Here is a 21,960-nt window from a genome sequence, read left to right as displayed (position 1 = left end):
TGCATTTGTCTTAGTATTTCATCATCCCTTTCTGTGTATTTATTGAGCTTCTGTTATTTGCATAGCCCTGGGCTAGGCTCTGTGGAGTACTGAAAAGTCTTACAGGTTCTGGTGCTCTGGTAATTTGCAGTCCAGTCAGAGAGATGTATGAAAATAGCTGACAAGTGTAACAATATTGCTAGGTCACATCAAAGTAAAAAACAGGTGATGTGGACACATAGCCAGCTGAATATATAGCAATAATAGTAATGTTAGTGACTTACTGTTACTAATAGCTACCATGATGCAGGCCTCTGAAGATCGGATGAGTGGGGCGGTAGGCACTTCAGCACCCAGCGATTGGGAGCTCATTTTGTGCTCACAGAGCCACTTGCATGAAGGCTGCTTGCTCTGCTCCGAAGCACGTGATTCTCAGCTGCCTTTGGCATGCTCTGCTGTAGTGACTTTGTGATGTGGGTTTCTTTTGGTATCTAAACACATGGTCTTTTCATTATCAGATGTTTTTATTTATTCCATCCATGTAAGACATTTTTAAGTTCTCATATCAGCGTTTGCATGGATTTAATCAGAATGTAATGTGATTTGTGTTTTGAGGGCTGACCATGTGCCAGGTACTCAGGAGGACTATATGTGTACTTTTTAATTTTTTGGTGTCACTGGGAAGGAAAAATTATCTCCTATTTTATAGAAAAGGAAACTGGGGACCAGAGAGGTTAAGTAATTTGCCCAGGCAGAGGACCTGAATGACATTTTTCCAAAAAAAAGATTTACAGATGGCCATCAGACACATGAAAAGATGCTCAGCACCACTGATCATCAGAAAAATGCAGATCAAAACCACAGCGAGGTATCACCCCCGTCAGAGTGGCTAATGTCAACAAGACAAGAAATAACAGTGCTGGCGAGGATGTGGGGGAAAGGGAGCCCTCCTGCACTGCTGGTGGGAGTGTAACCACATACTGTGGAAAGCAGTATGGAGGTTTCTCAAAAAACTAAAAATAGAAATACCATATGACCCAGTAATGCTACTTCTGGGTATTTACCTGAAGAAAAGAAAATCACTATTTTGAAAAGATATAAGCACCCCTATGTTTATTGCAGCACTATTTATAACAGCCAAGATATGGAAGCCACCTAAGTGTCCACCAATAGACAAATGGGTAAAGAAGAAGTGGCACATATATGCAATGGAATAGTACTCAGCCATAAAAAAGAAGGGAATCTTGCCATTTGTGACAACATGGATGGACCCAGAGGGTATTATGCTGAGTGAAATAAACCTGGCAGAGAGACAAATACCGTATTATTTCACTTATATGTGGAACCTAAAAAGCAAAACAAACGAACAAACAGAAGTAGACTCGTAAACACAGAAAACAGACTGGTGGTTGCCATGGGGGAGGGGAGGGGGGGAATGGGGGAAATAAGAGAAGGGGAAAAAATTGTGAGAATGTTTGACCTGGATGATGGTTACGTGAGTTTTGCACATGTCAGAATTCATCGAGCTGTACACTAAGATTCGTGCATTTTATGTTATGTACCTCAGTAAAGTAAAAATTTAAGACAAAACCAAAGTGACTTGGTGGGATCACACAGCAGAGGCAGGGCAGTTTGGCCCCTGCCTGTGACCTTGCTGGAACGTCTGTGTAAGTGACTCTGAAAAAGCTAAATGATCCTTAAGTAATCCTGCCCTTCCTGGCCAACCCAGGTGTTTTCCTCATTTTAGGGGATCCCAACAAGCCCTCAGGATTCAGAAGTGTTAAGGCTCCAGTCACCAAAGTGGCTGCATCGATCGGAAATGCCCAGAAGTTGCCCATGTGTGATAAATGTGGCACCGGCATTGTGTGAGTATCGGCCAGCCCCACAGGCTGGGTGAGCCGCGGCCTCGGGAAAGCGCTGGATGTCGCACCTTCTCGATGGGATGGGGGTAAATCCAGCCCTGGGGCCGCCCTCAGGTGCTCAGCACTAACGGGCCCTTTTCCTTCCTCCTCCTGCAGTGGCGTGTTTGTGAAGCTGCGTGACCGTCACCGCCACCCTGAGTGTTACGTGTGTACTGACTGTGGCACCAACCTGAAGCAGAAGGGCCATTTCTTTGTGGAGGATCAAATCTACTGTGAAAAGCATGCCCGGGAGCGGGTCACCCCGCCCGAGGGCTATGATGTGGTCACTGTGTTCCCCAAGTGAGCCGGCAGGTCCGCCCTGTTGCCGCTGGCCTCTGAATGCTCTGGCCCTCCCCTCCCCTCTCCTCTCCTCAGAGTTCTTGCTGACTTCGGCTGCATCGTGCTCACGAAACGCGTCCCTGCCTTTGCTAACTGACACACTGGCTGTGTGGTGCCCACTTTACGATGAGCAGAAGACCGGTCACTGTCCCCACCACAGTGTCACTGTATCTTCTCTTCTCAGTTCATCTCTGCTGCACTTGGACATCAGCTAAATTTGAACCAAACCAAAATTAGTATGTCTGACACTGATTTCATTTTTACTCAATAAATGTACAGACTCAAAGGCAGTGTGGTGTCTGTCATCTGACCATGTGTCCTGTTTCCTGTCTCAAGCCAGGTGAGATTTCTGAGGCATCTCCTCGCTCCCACTCCTCTGAGATTTGCAGGCTTTTTCCTGCAGGTGTGAGAAAATGGGTATCTGATGAGTCATGTTCTTGTATTTCTTGGAAGCTTGCTCCAAATAATCTTTCTCTGATGCTGACATAAAATACTTAGTTATGTTGTATTGAAACAATGTTTTCTTTACATCTGGCTGCTCTGGGGCTTATCTGAGGCAATGAATGCTTTCCAAATGAGAGATCAGGAGTTTTTCCCTTGGCCTTAAAATATCCTCTAATAAGTCCCTGTCCAGGTTGGTTGCTGCCATGTAAGCCCTCTCCTTTGTGAAGGAAGCGAGCTTGGGAACGTGGGCAGTGGCGCCAAGTCACCAGATTGTTCGGGGAGGTGGCAGAAGTGCCCCACGGCTCACGGCGGGTCCCGTGTGACCGGCCGGGATGGAAGAACCCCAGCCTGGTCCGGGCACGCGCTGCCACGGCAGGGGCACTGACACGGACGGAGGCTGCACCGCGGTGGGCCCGCGGCCCTGTGGGAGGCATCATCCCGGGCACAGAGCTCAGGTGGGGCAGCTAATGGTCCACTTCATTGGGAAGGAGTGGCCCAAGTTTAAATGTGGCTTGACTCGGACAGTGGCAAATGGCTTGGCTGGCTGCTCGGAGGACTGAAAGGGGGAAGATTAGATCAGGGCAAGGAGGAGGGCTGGGACAGAGGAAGGTGGGTGGATGTTCATTAACACTCATTAGAGAACATCAGCCATGGAGGAGGCACCACGCAGCCAGGCTGACAGTAGCCGGCTGGCGTCACCCGCCTGTTGCTGGCTGCCCCTGTAATGGCAGCACGGGTACACAGACGGAGTAGCTGGGACGGCAGGATGCAGGCCGTGCATGAGCCCACAGACGGCTTCCATTACCAGTGCTGATCCAGCTGTGGCTGCTGCCAAACGTCTAACCTTTTCAAAAAAACGCAAGGCCAGTTGAAGAGCACTGTCTTTTACAGAGACCAAGCAGCCACTTGGTGGCAGGCTGACTACATTAGATCATTTCCATTGTGGAAAGCACAGTGATTTCTCTTGGCAAGAAAAGATTCCAGATCTGGGCGTGCCCTTGTTGTCTGCAGGGCTCCACACACCACTCTGACCTACAGGCCCTGACCTGCTAGCGCAGGATCGCATGTGACATTGACCGTGGGACAGCAAAGGAGGGGCAGCCCCGGGCCCTCAGCCAGGAGTACTGCCCCTCGCGGAAGCTGCCAGCCTGAGAGCTGGAGAGGCCTGAAGGCAGAGTTGACGTGCCAGTTCAGACGTGACACCTTGTGGGTGTGGGCAGTCTTCTCCCAGTTTAAACGAATTTTATGTGGTGCTGTGTCCTGTCTCTAAGGGGTGGAATACGTCAGCCCAGGTTGAGGGGCAGAAGCAGGAGAGTCTCTGCCTAACCTCACTCCCAGAGACCCACTTGGGGAATTCGTGCTTTCTACACCTGTACATCTGGACCCTGCGGGATTTGAGATTTGGGTTCTCAAAGGGAGAACACTTCACAGGGAAACAGCTCAAGTCCCATGCACTGTAAGCTACAGCCGCCCTCCGGGTACTTCAGGCTTCTCACGCCAGAGAAGCATCGGGCGAGAAGAGTCGCTGTCCTCGCGGGATCACGGACCCTGGTCTCCAGAGGACTTGGGGCCGTGGCTGGTATTCGGTGAGTATGGGGAAGAATATTTTGACACCTAAATGATAGATTCGGGCACCTCTTGGTAGTCCCTTGTCTAATTTTGATGGCAAATAGAACAGCCAGGGCCTGATAAGGGCTGGGGACCCGCAGGGGTGCTGATCTGGGTGATACCACCAGGTAAGCCACTTGTAGGCTGAGGAGCTAGTTGAGGGTGAAGGGAATCTAGAGTGGATAGTGAGACGGGAGCTGATGAGTTACAGCTTCCTGCCATCCTCGGCAGGGACTGTCATTTATCCCAGTAACCTTCATTCTCTGAGTTTGCCCCAGAAAAAGCAGCACCCTTTCCTCTATGGAGCGGAATGAAGAGCTAAAGTCTTGGCAGTTATCGCAAGTTGGCTGTCCTGGGGTTAGGATTCAGGTTGAGTTAGTGTCCGTTAACTATTCATTTCATTTTCTCGAGAGCATGGTTAAGCCCCTTTCTGCAGCACTGTTTGCAATCTAAACACCTGAAAATATGAACTCTTTGCTTGCCAGTTCAGATCTCCTCTTCCCGCAGCCACCCGCCCACCCCAAACCAGGGTCCTCCACTCTACCAGGCTTGGTGAAAGTCTGGTGGCAGGGAATTGTCTGGCAGTGAGGACTAGCTTAGCTTTCTGTCTAGGCTTCCTCCAGATTACCGCCCATCACTCTAGCCCACTCATTCAAAATTCAGCTGGCTGCTTCTTACTCACTAATGGGGGAAAATGTCTCATCCAGGAAGAGTTTGTCCTCCTCTGGAATCGAGTTGCAGCCTCAACTCACCGTTAGGTAAATATCGAGTATTTTCTTGATGTTAGTAGGGGAACAATGGTCTTTAGTGACACCTACCATTTAAGCAGCGGAACTTCACATTTTACTCCCATTCTGACCCAAGTATCTTTCCCCCAAAATCAGTTTCTAAAAGTTTCAACAGACTGTCATGAAGGTATAACATTGTGAATGCAGTGTCACGATCAGTTACAGGGCAAGGCTTTCTTACAGGATGGTTGGGTGTTAGGTATCTGCAAATACTTTATGAAGAAGTCGTTGGAATGATATCTCAACCCTGTGGAGCAGAAAACAAGCATATACACATTAACTGCTTAATAGGATTGTATCTGTATGGCCATGCATGTATGTTCTTGTTTCTTCCTGGGTCCAGGTCTGTGGTGATTTGGTATCAGACCACTTAGAGGGCTTTTGAAGGGGTTTAGTTGTCCAGGTACCTATTAGGACAAACCTTATCAAGTGTGGTTTCTTTTTAAATAAAAAACAACATAAACTTTTAAAATTACTCACTCATTATTGTTTTGTTGTATGTATCTTAAGGAAAGATACACCACAGAACAATTCTGGAACATATACAAATACCAGGGTATAAATATGTATGTTCAATGATCACTGCTTCCACTTTGTTCTCTGTCAAAATTTGGTTCTAGTCTCAGGATTGTTTATCTTAAATTGGATAATGGGTTAAAACTTGGTGGTAATGGTGTAACCCTCACTGACAACTGTAATGACTTCCATGGTGCTTGCCCACAGGCCAGGGCCTGGCTGGACTCACACAATGGCTCTAATTGATGTTTTGTCTTCCAAATTGTCCCTTCACTTTTTTCTACCCACCCCCCACCACCTTTTTTTCTTATCCTTTAAATGAATGGAGAGTGAAAATTAGTTTTTAGCCTATTATAATAATCTTACTTTACAGGTGTTCTCCAAAAGAACTTCTGTATTCCTTCTAAATTCATCTATAAATAAGGAAATTGAGCTAAGTTATAGTCAATTAAAACATGTAGACTCCATGGGCTGGTAATGGCTCTCTGTGGCAATAACCTGAAATTCCACAAGATGGCGCTCCCCCATTAAAGCAGGATCTGGGGCTTGCCAGGACACCTTCCGAGAAAGCCAATTTGCTTTTTGCTTCACTGAAACAGCAGTACTTCCTCCCCGTCTGTTCCTTATCTATGCTTGTAGTTTGAAAACAAATAAATTTTATTTTACTTTCAAAAAATGAAAATAAAAATAAACTTGTTTTTAGTAATTTCTACTCACTTTTCTTAATTTTTCTTCTAGAGCAATATGGACAACTTCTGTGCTACTTGTAATCTTTCAGACGTTTGACTTCATTTTTCCTCTCTCTACTCCTCTCCTCTCTGGGCCTATACTCAGTTATTTCAACTTCTTGATATATAAAATGGTTTCATGATTCTTAACTCTCCTGTTCTTTTATCAACGCTTAACGACCCGGAGTATCTGAGCAGATAGCTGGGTCTGTGGTGATAGCTGTAATTTCTAGGTGTGAGCATTTAAGAGAGTAACCTCTTAATATTTTTCTTTTGCCTTGCAGATAGTTTTGGTTACAGAATAGTGTAAATAAAGGCAGGGTGTGTGAATGGATATTTGGAAGACCATTATTCCACGAGCTAGGATGGAGCAGTAGATTGACTTTTGGGGGAAAGGTAATAGGTTTGATTTTATATGTGTTGACTTTTTGGGGATACTGGGCTCTTTCAGTGGACATTTCCACAGAGCTTTTACAAGCTAATTTGACTTTGATCTGAAAGGCAGCACTATAATGTATGCTTTATTCCTTTAAAAAGATAATTTCCACTATGTACCTCACCCTTTGGAACTACTCTTTTCCCTGGACTGACACTTGCAATGTGATCTGCTTCTGTATTTTTCAGAAACATTTTGATTATAAAGATCAGAATTTTATTAACTTGGAGAAATTAATTGAAAACATCAGGATTCTGAGTCACCACGGATCCAAGTAAGGTCAAGATACTTCCTTCCTGAGCAATCATTTCATGTTCTTTTCCCTTCCGAGTCTAAAATGTATCCAGACCAATCTGTGACATCTAGTGTTTTAACACAAACAAATTCCTGCCCGGAGCTCAGAGTTATCCATCTGGGAAAGATCCTGGGTATTACTCAGTCCTATCCTTTTATGGATAATGAAACTAACTCTTAGAAAGATGGAGCAAAAATTTTGAAGGATTTTTGGAAAACAGGAGTAGGAAGTACGCCTGTGGCCCAAGCCCCTTGGGCTCTGGACAAGGGGTTTTCCACTCTATTCTGAGGCTGGGTCTCCAAGGCGTTCTGAGATTTTCAAAGGACTGTGCACATGAGTCAGGAGTGGCGCAAAAACCTTGCAGAAATGCCTCCATTGCCGTAAAGTTGTCCTATATCAACATTTCGGAGACCCAGTCCTCAAATTACTTAGCTGACCTTACCTTGGGGAGCAGGAAGCACCACCATGGAAGAGAAGATGCTTGGGTTTGAGAGATGGGGAGACTGGAGGAAGAGATAGTGCCAGAAACACACTGACTGGGGCTGGGGCTGGGGCTCCAGTAGGGCCTTGGCAGCCTCCGTGTATCTGGGTTGGGGGTGCTAAAATGACTGGATGTGTTTGGATCAGAGGCACATGTCACAGTTTCATCCAGTGCTGACCTGACATGCTTTGTACTCTGCTTTGTACTGAAGTGATCTTAGAGACGTCATTTCCTGACTGAGGTCCATGGTTACTTCAGCTAGGTTGGGATTTCATATCTTAGGAACTTGCCCATTTCTACAATTTCATAGAAGGGAAAAGGGCAGTGACCAGCTGTGTGCTATGTAGAGAGTTGTCCAAATCTTCCTTAAACTCTCTCCTCATCTGCAAACTGTGCATCATAGTGATTCTTGATACTTAGTATCTCAGGATTCTGTGAAGAACTGATTTAAAAGGTGAAAGAATGTGAATTGACTATAAACAGCAAAATGATATATGAATGTAAAGAATGATTGCTGATTGCTGTCTTTAATTATAGTCAGTTTTTTTCTGTTTCTTTCTGAGTTCTAATCCAGGGAATTATTTTATGTGCACAGTAAGCTTCATCTCCAGTATAGGGACCATGTCATATTTATCTCAGTGGTCCTGAAGCCTCAGGCAGTGCTGGGCACAGGGGTAAGATAAACTAAGCTTCCCCTATTAAGCTTACATACTTTCCCTTCTCTCATTTGTTCTATCCAGGGAAGCCAGAATATGTTATTTAACAATGCTGCTGATTTAAACAATTTCGTTTTGGAGAGAGTGAAGGAATACCAAGGATTCATGGCCACTAACAACCACTGGAACTGCTTTGACTGTGTCTGGTCAAAATGAAACTAGAAAAATGTGAACTGGGTTCTGAGGTTCATCATTTTGTTCTTCCTGGAGGAATTTAGGTGGCTGGGCAAACAGCACTTGGCAAGCACTTGAAGCAGCTGCTGTGAACATGGACCTACACTTAGCATCATGGTGGCTTTCAATTTTATAATGTTAAAATTTATAAAATGTAACTTTTGTTTTGGGGTTTTTTTTGGCTTTAATTCTTTTTTTAATTGAAGTATCATTATACACAATCTTATCATGGTTTCAAATATACAATACAGTGGTTCAACTTTCACCCATATTATCAAGTCCTCATCCCCTCCAGGTCGTCACTGTCTTACCACATAGTAAGATGTTATAAAGTCGTTCTTTGTATTCTCCATGCTCTACTACTGTCCCCATGACCTACCTATATTGTGACTTGAATTATAGTGCCCCTTAATCCCCTTCTCCCTTCCCACCCGCCTTCCCCAACCCCTCCCCCTTGGTAACCACTAGCCCCTTCTCAGTGTCTGTGAGTCTACTGCTGTTCTGTTCCTTCTGTTTTTCTTTGTTCTTATACTCCACAAGTGAGTGAAATCATTTGGTATTTGTCTCTCTCCACCTGGCTTATTTCACTGAGCATAATATCCTCCAGCTCCATCCATGTTGTTGCAAATGGCAGGATTTCTTTTCTTCTTATGGCTGAATAATATTTCATTGTGTATATGTACCACATCTTCTTTATCCATTCATCTACTGATGGACACTTAGGTTGCTTCCATTTCTTGGCTATTGTAAATACTGCTGTGATAAACATAGGGGTGTATATGTCTTTTGGAATTGGGGATCTTGTTTTCTTCAGGTAAATTCCTAGGAGTGGAATTCCTGGGTCAAATGATGTTTTTATTTTTAGTTTTTTTGAGGAACCTCCATATTGCTTTCCACAATGGTTGTACCAATTTACATTCCCAACGTGGTAACTGTTTTGTAAATGGTAAAGGTCTAACTGAAGAAAGGCAGAATGTACATCTCGGATGAAATAACCATAGTTCTTAAGAAGCAGCACACACAAACCACCAGGCTCTAAAATGAAGCTGCAGTTGACGACTGAACATAGTACACTTGAAAGAAGTGCTGGCATCCACTGGCCCTGAGGGGTGGGGGTGGGGTTTCAGATGGGGTTTCAGATAGGCCCCAAATCTGGGTAATGGAGCTGGGAGGCTTTAAATGGGTTAGTGAAATCCAGCTTTGGACTGACATGGAGTTGGAGTTTGGTATTTATGAAGTGATCTGAATACTGAGTTTGAAATTTTTTATTTGATTAGATAGAAATTTAGCAAGGACAAGAATGTGATAAACAAAGACGTGATTGCAGATGATATTTGAGGGAAATTATGCAAAAGTTTTCTGAAGTGTTTTGGAATACAGCGAGGATCAAGTTCAAGGGCCTGCTGGAGATCTGTTTTCTAGACTTAGCACTATGAGAGTGTGGATAATCATTATAGCCATGGAATTATGGGGAAGTTTGATGAGAGAGGAGTCAAAATTACATGAAGATCATCTCTCTTTCTGCATTCCCATGGATGTAGGAAGATAATCAGTTGGGCAGCTCTAAGGAAGCCAAAGGAGAAGGAAAACTAAAAAGAAAGAATAGGTGAGATGTTGAGTGGCCTCTGGACTGGGTAAGAGGGTTCGGCAGTGGGCCCTAACCAGAGAGAGTGGGTTAGTAGGAAGCAGATGGTGGGGAGGGAGAGGTTCTACTCGGGAACATCTGGATGTTGGATTTAAATGGTGGTGGGTCAGGTGGGATAATTGTGTGGGAAGGAATAAAGGCACTTACAAGGACGTTAGTGTGGGTGCACATTTTCCACTGAAATGGGAGAGGCAACATTTGGAGAAGAGCTGCTTGGGGATGGCAGGACATTTCTTCGTCTGGTAGTTCTTTAACCAACTATTTTCTGTTACACTGGGTGGAAATAGAGATTGGTTGGTGGACAAGATCTTGGACCGGAATGGGTAGAGTCTAAGGCCAGAAGGAGAGACATTCATAGAATTTTCTGTGGCATTTAGTCTGAACCACCAGTGTCATGTGGTCTGGATGAGGTGCAGTGATTTGGTCAAATGTGGTTTAAGGAACTGTAGGAAGCAAATTTCTTCCAGTTTCTGCTTTCTCCTTCCCTAAGGAAGTCACAGAAAGTATAGTCACCTTTCCAGAGGAATTCACTTGCATGCATCACTTTGTCTTTTGTGCACATGTCAAGGGGTGTCATGGGTGCTGTGAAGCCTCCTCATGACTCCAGGTAAGGAGGGCTCCGAGCCCTCTGGTATCCGAATGTACTGGTGACTCTCTCCCCAATTCCATCCTGAAGTATAACCTAATTCTCCCAACTATGTGCAGAACCCAGTTTCCTGGGAGTGATTTGGGGAAGGCACAGCCAGCTTGAGTCGTCTTCCTTAAGTACGAGTAATTTTTTCCTTAAGAGGTGGCCACTTTGCTGAGCAGTGTGCATTCTTTCAGAGTTCATTCTTCATAGTGAGAGTATTCATAGTAGTATTCCAGTGCTGGAGTTGGGAAGATGAATACTTTACTCTCCATTACTGAAGAATGAAATGAGTTCTAAATGTTTTGTGAAGTGGTCGCAGATGATTGTGCAGTCTGAGAAGCATTCTAAAGAATTAGATTCAGGAGAAGGGAATTGCTATGACAAAAGATGCAGCCGAAAAAAATGTACTATCCAGGGAAACTGTGTCCAGAAAAGTGAGCCCAGGCTGAGAATGTCTGAGTAAATATTTCACTAATTCATGAATAACTTTTATATAAATTTCATCTTTGAAGGAATGCTGGGGAAATAGGACAAACTGAATGTACACATCTGTAACTGAATGACTACAAGGGAATTAAAAACAAGTACCGATCTTCAAAGAAAGTAGTTGGAGGACTTAGCAGGATTTGCCAATAAAAGATTTCAATCTGTTTGTGAGAGGCAAAATATGCAGATGGAGGAACAGTAACTAATTTAGCAGAGTGAAGAAATTTACCACCTAAATGTCTGCAGAGGAGGTTTACCAGTGAGAAGGAAGTCAAATGACCTGCACAGAACCCTTGAGAGGCTTGGCATTTGGAAGTACCAGCTATCAAAGAAGCCAGGGCATACATGGAGCTCAACAGTACAGCAGGGTGAAATTCTGCATTCATAGTTGTTGCCCCTCCCATGTTTCCACTGCCCTTTGTATCGGTGGTGCTGGTTCCCATATGAGATGGATTGTTTGCCAGAGTAGGCATTCTCAGCCTCACTGTGTTCATATTTTAGATCAGTCTTTGTAACTGGGAGGCTGTTCTGTGCGTAGTAGGATGTTTAGCAGCATTCCTGGCCTCTACCCACTAGATGTGGCACTCCCAAGTTGTAACGTTAAAGAATGTAAAAAAAAAATTAAGACAAAAGATAATTAAGAGTTTGGAGTCAGAATGCTTTCAGAATGTACAGGAGCAACACCAGACACCAGCAAACAGTGAAGCCATGTCTTTATAAAATTTGGGGAAAATAATTATCAAATTAAATTAGATAGCTTTGATCATAAATGTTGGTGCATTATACCTCCTGATCTGCACCCTGGTTTTTGAGTTACCGGGATAACTTGGAAACTATTCTATATCAGTTTACAGGACTTGCCTCATTCAGAGGCAGCATAGTGGTGGGCAAGAAATCAGACCTTGGGGCCAGTCTGTCAGTTCAAATCCTAGCTCTGGGGATTACTAACCCTGTGATATAGAGCATGTCTGTTAGTCTGGGGAACTCCATGTTTTCATGTGTTAAGGATAATGAATTGCTACAGTACTTACTTCATTGGGGTTTTATGTGTGTAGAATGAATCAGTGTGTCAGCCTGAAGTCAGCTGGTTATAGATGTTAAACCACCTCTCCAAATTACCTTCACAGCAACACCTAGATTAGTGTTTGATTAAATGACTTAGTACTATAGCCTAGTCAAGTTAATATGATACGATCACAGTTCATCCCTTGTAAACTTGGCATACATACACATCTCCTGAAACCATACTTAATCTCCAGATAAAGAAATGACAAAGTCATACTTATGCCTAACAAGTTGCAGCTATCCTGCTTACAAAGGAAAATGAACTAACCCTCTACCAAGAAGATGCAAAGTTCTTGGGTGATGTTTATTCCTCTCCTTGATATCCTGTAACTTAAATATTGTGATGTAAAATTAACTGTTATAACATATTATATGAGAACAGGTTAAGGAAATGAAGACAATAAAGAATATATATATATAAATCTGCATATATAAACATATTCATAGCAAAATATAGTTACTCATGTTAATGTAGTCCTCATTTCTGCAGCTGGTTACTTGACTGTAGCTAATATTTATTTATTCATTTATTCATTCATTTATATTGTGGTAAGAACACTTAACATGAGATCTAACCTCTTCAGTCTTTATGTGTACAATACAATATTGTTAACTGCAGGCACAATGTTGTACAGCAGATCTCTAGAAATTTTCATCTCGTATAACTGAAACTCTTCACCCTCTGAACAGCAACTTCCTATTTCCTACTCCCCTAAGACCCTTGCAAAGACCATCTACTCTCTGTTTCTAGGAGTCTATGTTAGATACTTCACTGAAGTTGAATCATGCAGTATTTGTCCTTCTGTGACTAATTTATTTCACTTAGCAAGGGTAGGTAGCAAGGATCAGGACAACTATGGGGCCCCTGGCAGCTGCGGGTGCCCTGGCCATTGGCCTGCCCTCCTGTGGCTGCACACTCTCCCTCCAGCCACGTGTGCTGCCGTGAGGGTCAGAGATGGGGCGAGGTGGGGAGTGCAGGAGCAGCTAGCTGCAGGTGCACGGGGTGACGCAGGCTAGTAAAGAAGACAGGGCCACTCTGGGCCCACAGGCAGCAGGGCCCTGGCTGCCAGTGTGCTCTCTCCTGGCTTCACAGCCCCTGGAGAGAAGAGAGAGAGAGGAGAGAAAAATTATTTTAAAATCTGTTCTCCTTCCAGGACCAGAAATGTCCGGAGGCAATATATATTAGATTAGGGATTGGACAGCTAATAGCAGCATTTCTCTGGAATCAAGTTCTTTGAATCTTTGAATCCCAGCTTGCTGAAGGTCTAAAGATTACAAAGGGACAAACTTTTCTGAACTCCTATTTTTATTTACCCATGGTAAAATTATTAACCCAGAAACAGTTTAATTTTAAACAAATCATTTAATGCCAAAGGGAGACTACAAGATACTAATTACTCAACAGATGTTTGTGGAATGTACTTGAGTTGAAATCTTCCCAATGGAGAGTTCACAAGTTGGAAAACAGAGCTGGAATCTTTACCCTGATTTGAAATGGAAATTTGGATAAATCCCTTCAGTTCTGATTCTCATTTTCCTCATCTATAAAATGGATTTAAAAAAATAATCTGTTTCATGGGTTGATTATGAGTTTCTAGTAAGACATTCACAAAAGTACTTTACGAACTTCACAGAAGTCTACGAATAAAAAGAATTTTTCTTTTTGAATTAAGGAAAGCTATTTTTTTCCTCTCACCTTGAAACTTCTATTATAAATTTACTAGAACTTCTAGAACTGTTGTCCACATCACTTTATAGTTTTCTTCATCACTACTTTGTACTCTGTTCTTGTGGAAACTCTTGATTCCCAAGATCTTCCTGCTAATTAACTAGAACTGTCGCTAAATCTGTTTTATTACCCAGCATATCTGTTTATTCAAAATATATTTTTATAATCGTATTCTTAAGTACCAAGAACTTTTTTTTTAATGTGGTAGCATCATCTTTAATTAAATTAAACAAAAATGGCTGAACTCCAAGGAGAAATAGGGAAATCCATACTCAGAATGGGAAGTTTCAACATACTTTGTTCAGAAATGAAACAAAGACATTTTAAAAGAAAATGAATAAGGATACAGAAAATTTGAATAACAGGAATAACATACTAGTATATGCTTGTGAATAAAATCACTCAGCTGCAGAATATCAATCCTTTTAAAATGCTCATGGTTACTTTTACTAAAATTAAACATGTAACTTGCTTTTTTTATATGGCTAAATTTATCTGATGATACTATATTGGACATTTTTTCTGTTTTCTCTAACTTCTTCAGGGGGTTGTATTCTGATTTTTAAGTTTGATGTTTGTCATATTGTTGGATTTCCTCAAATATCATCTTGAGTCTTGAAGTTTTGTTCGTATGTGTGAGTTTTTGGACCTTTCACATTTTTACAGAATTGAATGCTAGAGCCTATTTCCTCAGCCAAGTGAGGGCAAGGCAGTGCAGCTGCAGTACAGGACCCTCATGGGAAGTGGGTGTGCAGGGGGTAGGGGTGCGTGATCTGCAGCCGAAGTATTTTCCACAGTTGTGTTTGAGTAATTTCGTTCCTTGATGTGGTAGAGTCCTGTCTTTGCCCAGTGTCTGTGCGCCCTGCCTCCCCTCTGGGAATACGTGGTGTCGGGGCTCCTAACCTATAGAAAAGGGCTCTGCTGGGAGCCTTGGGATATATATCTCTGCTCTGCTCCAAGACAAGACTAGTTCTCTATATTCTTTTTCACCCTGCTGCCTTCTTTGTCTCTGATCCTGGCCTTTCCTGGGTCTTCTTTCTGGGAAAAGGAACTAAGAGAGTGCTTCTTTCTTTTGCTCATCTGATGAATTTTGACAAGACACATTTGTTTTTCACTTGTCAAGAGGATGAATTTCACTCTTTCATTTGTCAAGATCATGAGTTCCAGCCCTTTGAAAATCTGATAGCTTTCAATTTCACTATTAAAATATGGCTGTCTCTGAAGAAGTGGAAGTTATTTTCTGGTTGACATTTCCACTGAAAACTTAATATTTATCAATACTAAGGTGATTGTTTCTGTTTTAATATTATCTATCAGTTGGCCAGCATGCACTAAAGATAAAACGTTATTTTCCCAAAAACAAAGATTTAGTGCATGTTTGCTGATCAGCAAGTATTTAGTATTTATAGAATCCTTGGATTCCAAGCTTTTAATTGCATTTATGCAAAGCACATCAATGAGTCTTTTCAGAGTCCTGGTCATTTGACCTTCTTGTGTGATTCCCCTTTTTCTACAGAATCAAAGCTGTGCCAAAAGGAAGCTGCCACCTGGCCCCACTCCTCTCCCAGTCACTGGAAATATACTACAGATAAATAGTAAGAACATCAACAAATCCATAACCAAGGTGTATGTTTATTTTTTTTCCAGTTGTTTGCAGTGAGTAAATAAGACATCCCTCTATCTAATTAAAATACGGTCACAGACACCATGCTTTAAGGAAGTGGTTTTAAATGGAAGTGTCCACTGGACGCCCAGATATGATTTTTAAATGGTATCCAGCTGGAAGGCTGTCAGAAGGGAGAGATCTGTGGGAGATTCTTAAAATTGCCAAAGTAGGAATTCCCTGTCCATACTGTGATCAGGTCACCTTTTCCGTAATTATTCTTTGGTGAACTATAATGGCAATAAAACTGCTTTTAATTTAAAAAAGGTTTTCTACTGATTTTACAGAGTCACAACACTAAAATTCTAAAAGTACACATTGATTTAAAGTTAGGGACTAGCAAAAATTCAAGAACTTTCACAGTTCTGTATTTGCTGAATGAATGAGTGAATAATTGCTCTGCTCCTAGCTATTTATATAGCAGTAGTTCCCTACATCTTGACAGAATTATCTGAAGTCTCTCTTCCCGGAGAGAGCTAGTTACCAGAGTGTGGAAGCTCCTTCTTCCTGTGTTTTGGGCTCTGGATTTAAACAGGTTGCGCTGGTACCCCAACTTATCTACTTCTTAAGTCAAAGCCTCGAGCAAGTTCTTAAAATGTCTCTGAGCTTCAATTTCCCTTTAAAAAATATGAATAACATTTTGCATAGTTTCCTTGAGTATATCACATGTTCAACAAGATATTGAATGGCTACTTTGTATTAGGCGCTGTGTTAGATGCTGAGGATTTTCAGCGGTGAAGGGAAAAAAACGACCCTAACATTATGGAACTTACCGTCTAGGGAGAAGGCACATATTATGAGATAATCATGCAAATAAGTGTATGGTTATGGTTACAAACTATGTAACAGGTACACAGTAGAAAGAGGCCGTGTCGCTTGGAGGACTAGGGGTGGGAGGAGCAGCCAACAAAGGGCTCTCTGAAGACATAAAGTTGGAGCTGAGATCTAAAGAATGATTATGTGTTAACCAGATAAAAATGCAGAAAAAAGTTTGTTTTCTCCTTCAATCTGGAGGAGGACTGTTGGAATCTCTGGAAGAGGACCAATTTGGTTATAGCCCAGAGATTAAGTAAAAGCATAATGGTATGAGATGAAATTGGGGAGGTAAACATGGGCCAGGGCATGCAGGTCTACAATGATTTTAAGAATATTGGTCGTTAGCGTAAGAGCAGTGTGATCCCATTGATGTGCTTAAAGGACTGTCATGTTAATATTAGCCTTGTGAAAAGATCACTCTGGTTACTTTATGGAAACTGAATTGCAACATAGCAGGACTCCAACACTGGATAAGTTGAAAGCATAAATCCTATATATTTAGTATACCAAATAAGCTGCCATCACAGAAGGACCCTTGTAATACAATGGCTTACAGAGGGCAGGAGTTTATTTCTCTCTTGCATAATGATAAGAGAGATGAGTGCTGGTGGACTGCCTCTCTTCCATGCAGTCATTCAGAGAACCACTTTTCTCAGTCTTAACGGTCTACCATCCTGTGTCCCTAGACTATTGTTCTTATTTGCATGGTCACAGTGGAGCCATCTTCAGGCTGTCCTTTCAGCCCGTGGGTGGTGGAAAAAATAGAGGGTATACAATTACCATTTACGCAATAGTTCAGGGTTCACACACATCATTTCTGGTAACATTGGTTCATGAAAACTTAATCACATGGCTACACGTGGGAAGCTGGGCAATGTCGTGACTATGTTACCATGTCCTTATGTATAGTCAAAATTTAGCACTCTCTGGTCCTAACAAGATGCGAGAATGAGGAATGGTTATTAGTCTATACATGGGGTAAGATGGAGAAATTTCCCTTAAATAGGAGGGGAAACACATCATTTACTGTAATTAGGAAAGAAGGAGAAATTTGGTGCAATTATAGTTTTGGCAGAAAAAAATTCAAAATAATATGACTGAAGTCCATCACATAGCAAGAGCTGAATAAAGGAGAGCTATTGATGGTGATAATAATCACAGAAATAGTATTCATAATATAATGATAATGACCATTTAAATAATGTGATGTCTTGTTAAATTACTGGTTCTAGAAGTTGAAATGTTTTATAATGGGTGAATGAATATTAAAAGTTCTCTTTGGTAAACTTAAAAAATATTTCCCCCACTTACCTACATTTTTAGTTTTGAAATCCTTACTATTCTTGCCCTTCCTGTCCCTTTTCCAACGAGCAGAAGTTCACGGCCCTGTGTTCATTGTGGATTTCAACACGGAGCCCATTGTGGTGCTGTGTGGACACGACGCGGTGAAGGAAGCCCTGGCTGACCTGGCGGAGGCAGTTTCCTGGGGTGCAGTCATCCAGGGATCAGGGGTGCTCCAGTTTGGGGGGATGTGTCTGGGCTTATAAGTTTCAAAGACTCCAACAAGGCTAAGGAATTGAGAAATTTTAAGTTATTTTAGAGGATTGTATGAAAACATCATAGTTCCAGCATTTTTCTATAAAGGATCATTAATTCATGTTTTAAGGTGTGAAGGTGACATAGTGTTTCTGTGAAGCATCAAATGCAGAGGAAGCAAACATCTGACAACTGACATTTAGTGAATCTGTGACTGAGCCACGTTCATTTAAAATTATGGCCAGTTCAGATAGTGGGAAAGAAAGGGAGAAGAGAAGAGAGGAAAGTGACTAAATTATCCTAGTCACCAGATGTTTTTCTTTCCAGTCTGTCATGGTTGCCAAGGGACTATTTTAGGAAGCTAACCCAGTATGCATAGAACCAGCAGAGGTTTGGAATATTTCCAACCTTGCTTTCAATCTTTTATTCTTCTAAAATAGTGTAAAAATGTTTGAATCCAATAGAATACAAAGCATAAAGCACAGATATGCTCTGAAAAGAGGATCATGGAGAAACACATAGTGAGTATGGATTGGAATTGATATTAGAGTTTTTTAAATTAAGTACTTGAACTATTTTGCATTTCTTGTTGGAGCTGGCCTCCAACTGTTGAGTCCACTGGTGGGTCACTGGGTCCCTGCAAATAAAGATAAGGCCCACATGGGGTCGTTTCCTCCTTTACATTGTTCTTTAAGGTCTTTCCAGATTAGTTTCCTATGAGCACTGTTTTTCCCCCTGAGTTTCCCTTGGCTCTGGAAGTCTGATATTGAACTTCCTTGGTGGGAAGAGCACGTTTCAAGTAGAAGATTTAACAAATAGAAGGAAATGTTAAAATGAGAAGGGCTGTGGCTGTGCTGTGTCCCTTATCTGAGGAATACATTTTCATGAGCTTCCTGCCAAAGCATAAGTGCTATTCCTCCTTCTCTTGAGAACGATTCTTTCTGTTGTTTCTCCTACAAGTGCACTATGGTGCACAAAAGTTAGCAATGAAAACTTTACCTGTGACTTGAACTCACCTTGATTTATTCACTGAGTGATCATACAGCACACATTCTGTCTCTGTGATCTTTAGCATCCCTCTCTATAAAATGGGAGCAAAACACTTGGCTCACAGAGTTATTCTGAGGTTTAGAGGAGCTAATGGATGAAAAAAAGGTTAGAAAGATGTAAAACCAAGAGTCTTGATAGTAAGATACCAGGCAGGGTTAGAGAGGAGGCAGGAGAAGCAGGGCTCTGTGGGAATCCCTTAGGCTGGCACCATCATATTGAGCATCATTATCATTTCCTGAGGAAAAGACTCTCACCTAGAATTCATGACAATGGAGGTTATTCTTACATGTTTTTTTCTGATGATAGGAATTGTTTTCAGCAGAGGAGAAAAATGGAAAGAAGCCTGACATTTCTCCCTCATGGCTTTGCAGAATACGGGGATGGAGGTGAAGAGTGTAGGAGATAGAATTCAAGAGGAGCCGCGGGTCTGGTGCAAGCATTAAAACAACAACCCAATGGTGTGTATTTCTTTATGTAATTCACAGTAATAGTTTGGGTGGAATAAATGCTGTTACAAATGGACTACAGAGATGTTGGCTCAAGTACAGCAGAAGCTTTCTTTTTGCTCACATAACAGAACTAAGGGGTGAAGTGGCTGGCGTAACAGCCTTTTCAGGCACAAGGTTGACAGGAGCTTTGGTAAATTTACCATGTGGCCTCCAGTGTCACCCAGGATTCATCTCCACAGAGCGGCGAAAATAGCGAACAGCAAGGCAAAGAGCAATAGCGTTTTTGACAGGCTGGATACGGCAGTGGAGCACAAACTTCTTTCCCATTCCATGGGCTGCCCCGCAGTCACAGGGCCACACCTGACTCTAAGGAACCGGGAAGTGTGGCTATCTGTGTGCACGAAAAAAGACGAGAACATGGATTTTGGTAATCAGCTAGTAGTTTGGGCAACAATAACTTGAAAACTGAAGTAAATTCTCTAGTAATTTTTTGAGAAATGTCACAAACATTTTGCAATATATGTTTGTCAAGTTATAATGCTCTGCACCTTAAACTTGTACAGTGCTGTCTGTCAATTACATCTCAATAAAACAAAATAAAAAACGGCCCTGGTGGTTCAGTGGTATAATTCAGGCCAAGTCCTCACTGTGGAGGGCTGCATTACAGCCCCCCTGGAGGAGTGGCTGTGAAGGGAGGGGCCGCAACAGTGCAGACCCACGCAGCACATATATGTGTGTTTGCACATGTGGGACTGGGACGGGGTGGGAGAGAAAGGGGTGGGCAGGAGACTTGCAGGGAAGGAAGAAGAGCAGCATAAGACACATGAGTTTTTTAAACCTCAAAACTTAAATATTTTATAAGAACATTATTAACTTAATAATACTATATTCTAGATGGTGAGTTGCCATCATATTTTTAACTAATGTTAATTTATTGTCCAGATAGGTTGTTTCCCCCCACCTTTTTTGCTGCTTTTAATATAAAAGATGCAATTATTATAAAGATTTGAATGATTCTGATTTCTTCCTTAGAATAAATTTCTGGAAATGGCAGTAAAGTGTCAGTGAACATCATTTGGACTTTTGGTACTTATTACCTAGGAATGGGTGGGAAACCAGGCAGAAGGGAAGGGGGTAACGTGAGGCTTATATTGAGTATATTGCTTTATAAACTTATGTTTAAATTTAATATATGAAATGTTTTCACATGTTTAATTTTTAAATGTTTATAAAGAACATTATTAATGAAATAGTACGGTATTCCATTATTTTTGATATACTATAGTTTATTTAATCTTTTATTTTTGTCTTATGTTAATCTTTTAAAATTAGAAATGGAATAAGTCAGTCAGTGAATGTTGGGTTTTGAAGCATATTACCTCAGAGGTGATTTTATGCACTTAATTTATATTTCAAGCAGATCTTATGATTAACTGGTCCAACTTTTCCTGTAGTGATATGACCTTCTCTCAGCCTCCTGACCTAGGATCACCCAGACCCTGCTTGACCCCACCTGGCTGGGGGGACCTCATACTCCTGGGTAGCCCACTTTGTCACTGGTTAGCTCTGTTGGAAGTCTTTCATATGTTGAGCAGAACCTTTTTCCCTTGTAACATCTACTTTTTGATCCCTCCTGTCTTTTCCTTTTGGAGTTACAGTGTTGTGTCTGTCACTCACCTCAGAGACAGGATGGACCTCCCACTGAAAATTTGGTTTAGATGTTGAGATTGGTGGTGCCTTACACACCCGGATCAGATATGAAAAGTTTTTTTACTCACAGAACCAGGCTTTCTGTGGAGGGCAGGGTGGCACTTAAGCGAATCCAAAAGTGCCTTGAGAGAACAGGGAAAGCAAACTGGCTTGAAGTTTCTGTGATAGTTGGGGGTTGGGTGGGTTCCTCTGCACAGGCCACGGCTTGTGTGGGTTAAACATTTCACTTGTGCCAAAGGAGGGGACTTGAGCTTTTTTTAAATCAGCTTATCTAGATGCGAATAGAAGAAGAAAAGGTGAGGCTTAAAAACTGTCCGCAAACACTATGTGCAGGAATCCTGTTTCCAACACTATAGTTGTTCAAGTATCTGAATGTAACTCCAATTTCCCTCATTACTCTACTCTTCTACAGGAGCAACACGCCCAACTTTTTTCAACTGTATTTTTTAAAATATCACTTCAAGTCTCCTCATTCTCCTGATTTTCTTCTTAGGTTGCTCAGTTTCCTGTGGGCATCATGAAGTGGGTATATATAGATATACCCACAGTGAGAGCTCAATTTCCCATTTTTAAAGATATTTTTAAATTACTTCCATCTCATGAATTATCTTGTGGCCCTTACTTGGATAATGATGTCCCCTTGGGGGGACAATTAATAAATAAATTGGGCTGGGTTCAACAGTTTTTTTTAGGGGGGGAACACATCTTTATGTTTATGTTGAGTTTATAGTGATGATGGCATGTCCAGGTAGTTCCTATACTTAAAAAATCTTAG

General features: G+C 42.0%; 1 protein-coding gene and 1 long non-coding RNA gene across 2 annotated transcripts in view; both read left to right on the top strand.

Annotated features, from left to right (window-relative positions):
- Positions 1-2,505, top strand: part of PDLIM1 (PDZ and LIM domain 1) — a 43,724-nt gene extending 41,219 nt beyond the window's left edge. The window contains exons 6-7 of the mRNA XM_036886452.2: positions 1,727-1,844; positions 1,998-2,505. Coding sequence (XP_036742347.1) covers positions 1,727-1,844; positions 1,998-2,184 — 305 coding nt within the window. The 3' untranslated portion in view covers positions 2,185-2,505. The remainder of the gene's footprint in view (positions 1-1,726; positions 1,845-1,997) is intronic.
- Positions 2,506-4,112: 1,607 nt separating this feature from the next.
- On the top strand, positions 4,113-20,081 carry LOC130684615 (uncharacterized). Its single transcript, XR_008998963.1, has 5 exons — positions 4,113-4,249; positions 6,928-7,013; positions 8,256-11,140; positions 15,478-15,585; positions 17,815-20,081. It is a non-coding gene; the product is annotated as an uncharacterized LOC130684615 (long non-coding RNA).
- Positions 20,082-21,960: the final 1,879 nt, after the last annotated feature.

This window comes from Manis pentadactyla, chromosome 8, assembly GCF_030020395.1.
Source record: "Manis pentadactyla isolate mManPen7 chromosome 8, mManPen7.hap1, whole genome shotgun sequence".
NCBI lineage: Eukaryota > Metazoa > Chordata > Mammalia > Pholidota > Manidae > Manis > Manis pentadactyla.
Note: the sequence above shows the minus strand (reverse complement) of the source record. Positions and strands in the feature narration are given on the sequence as shown.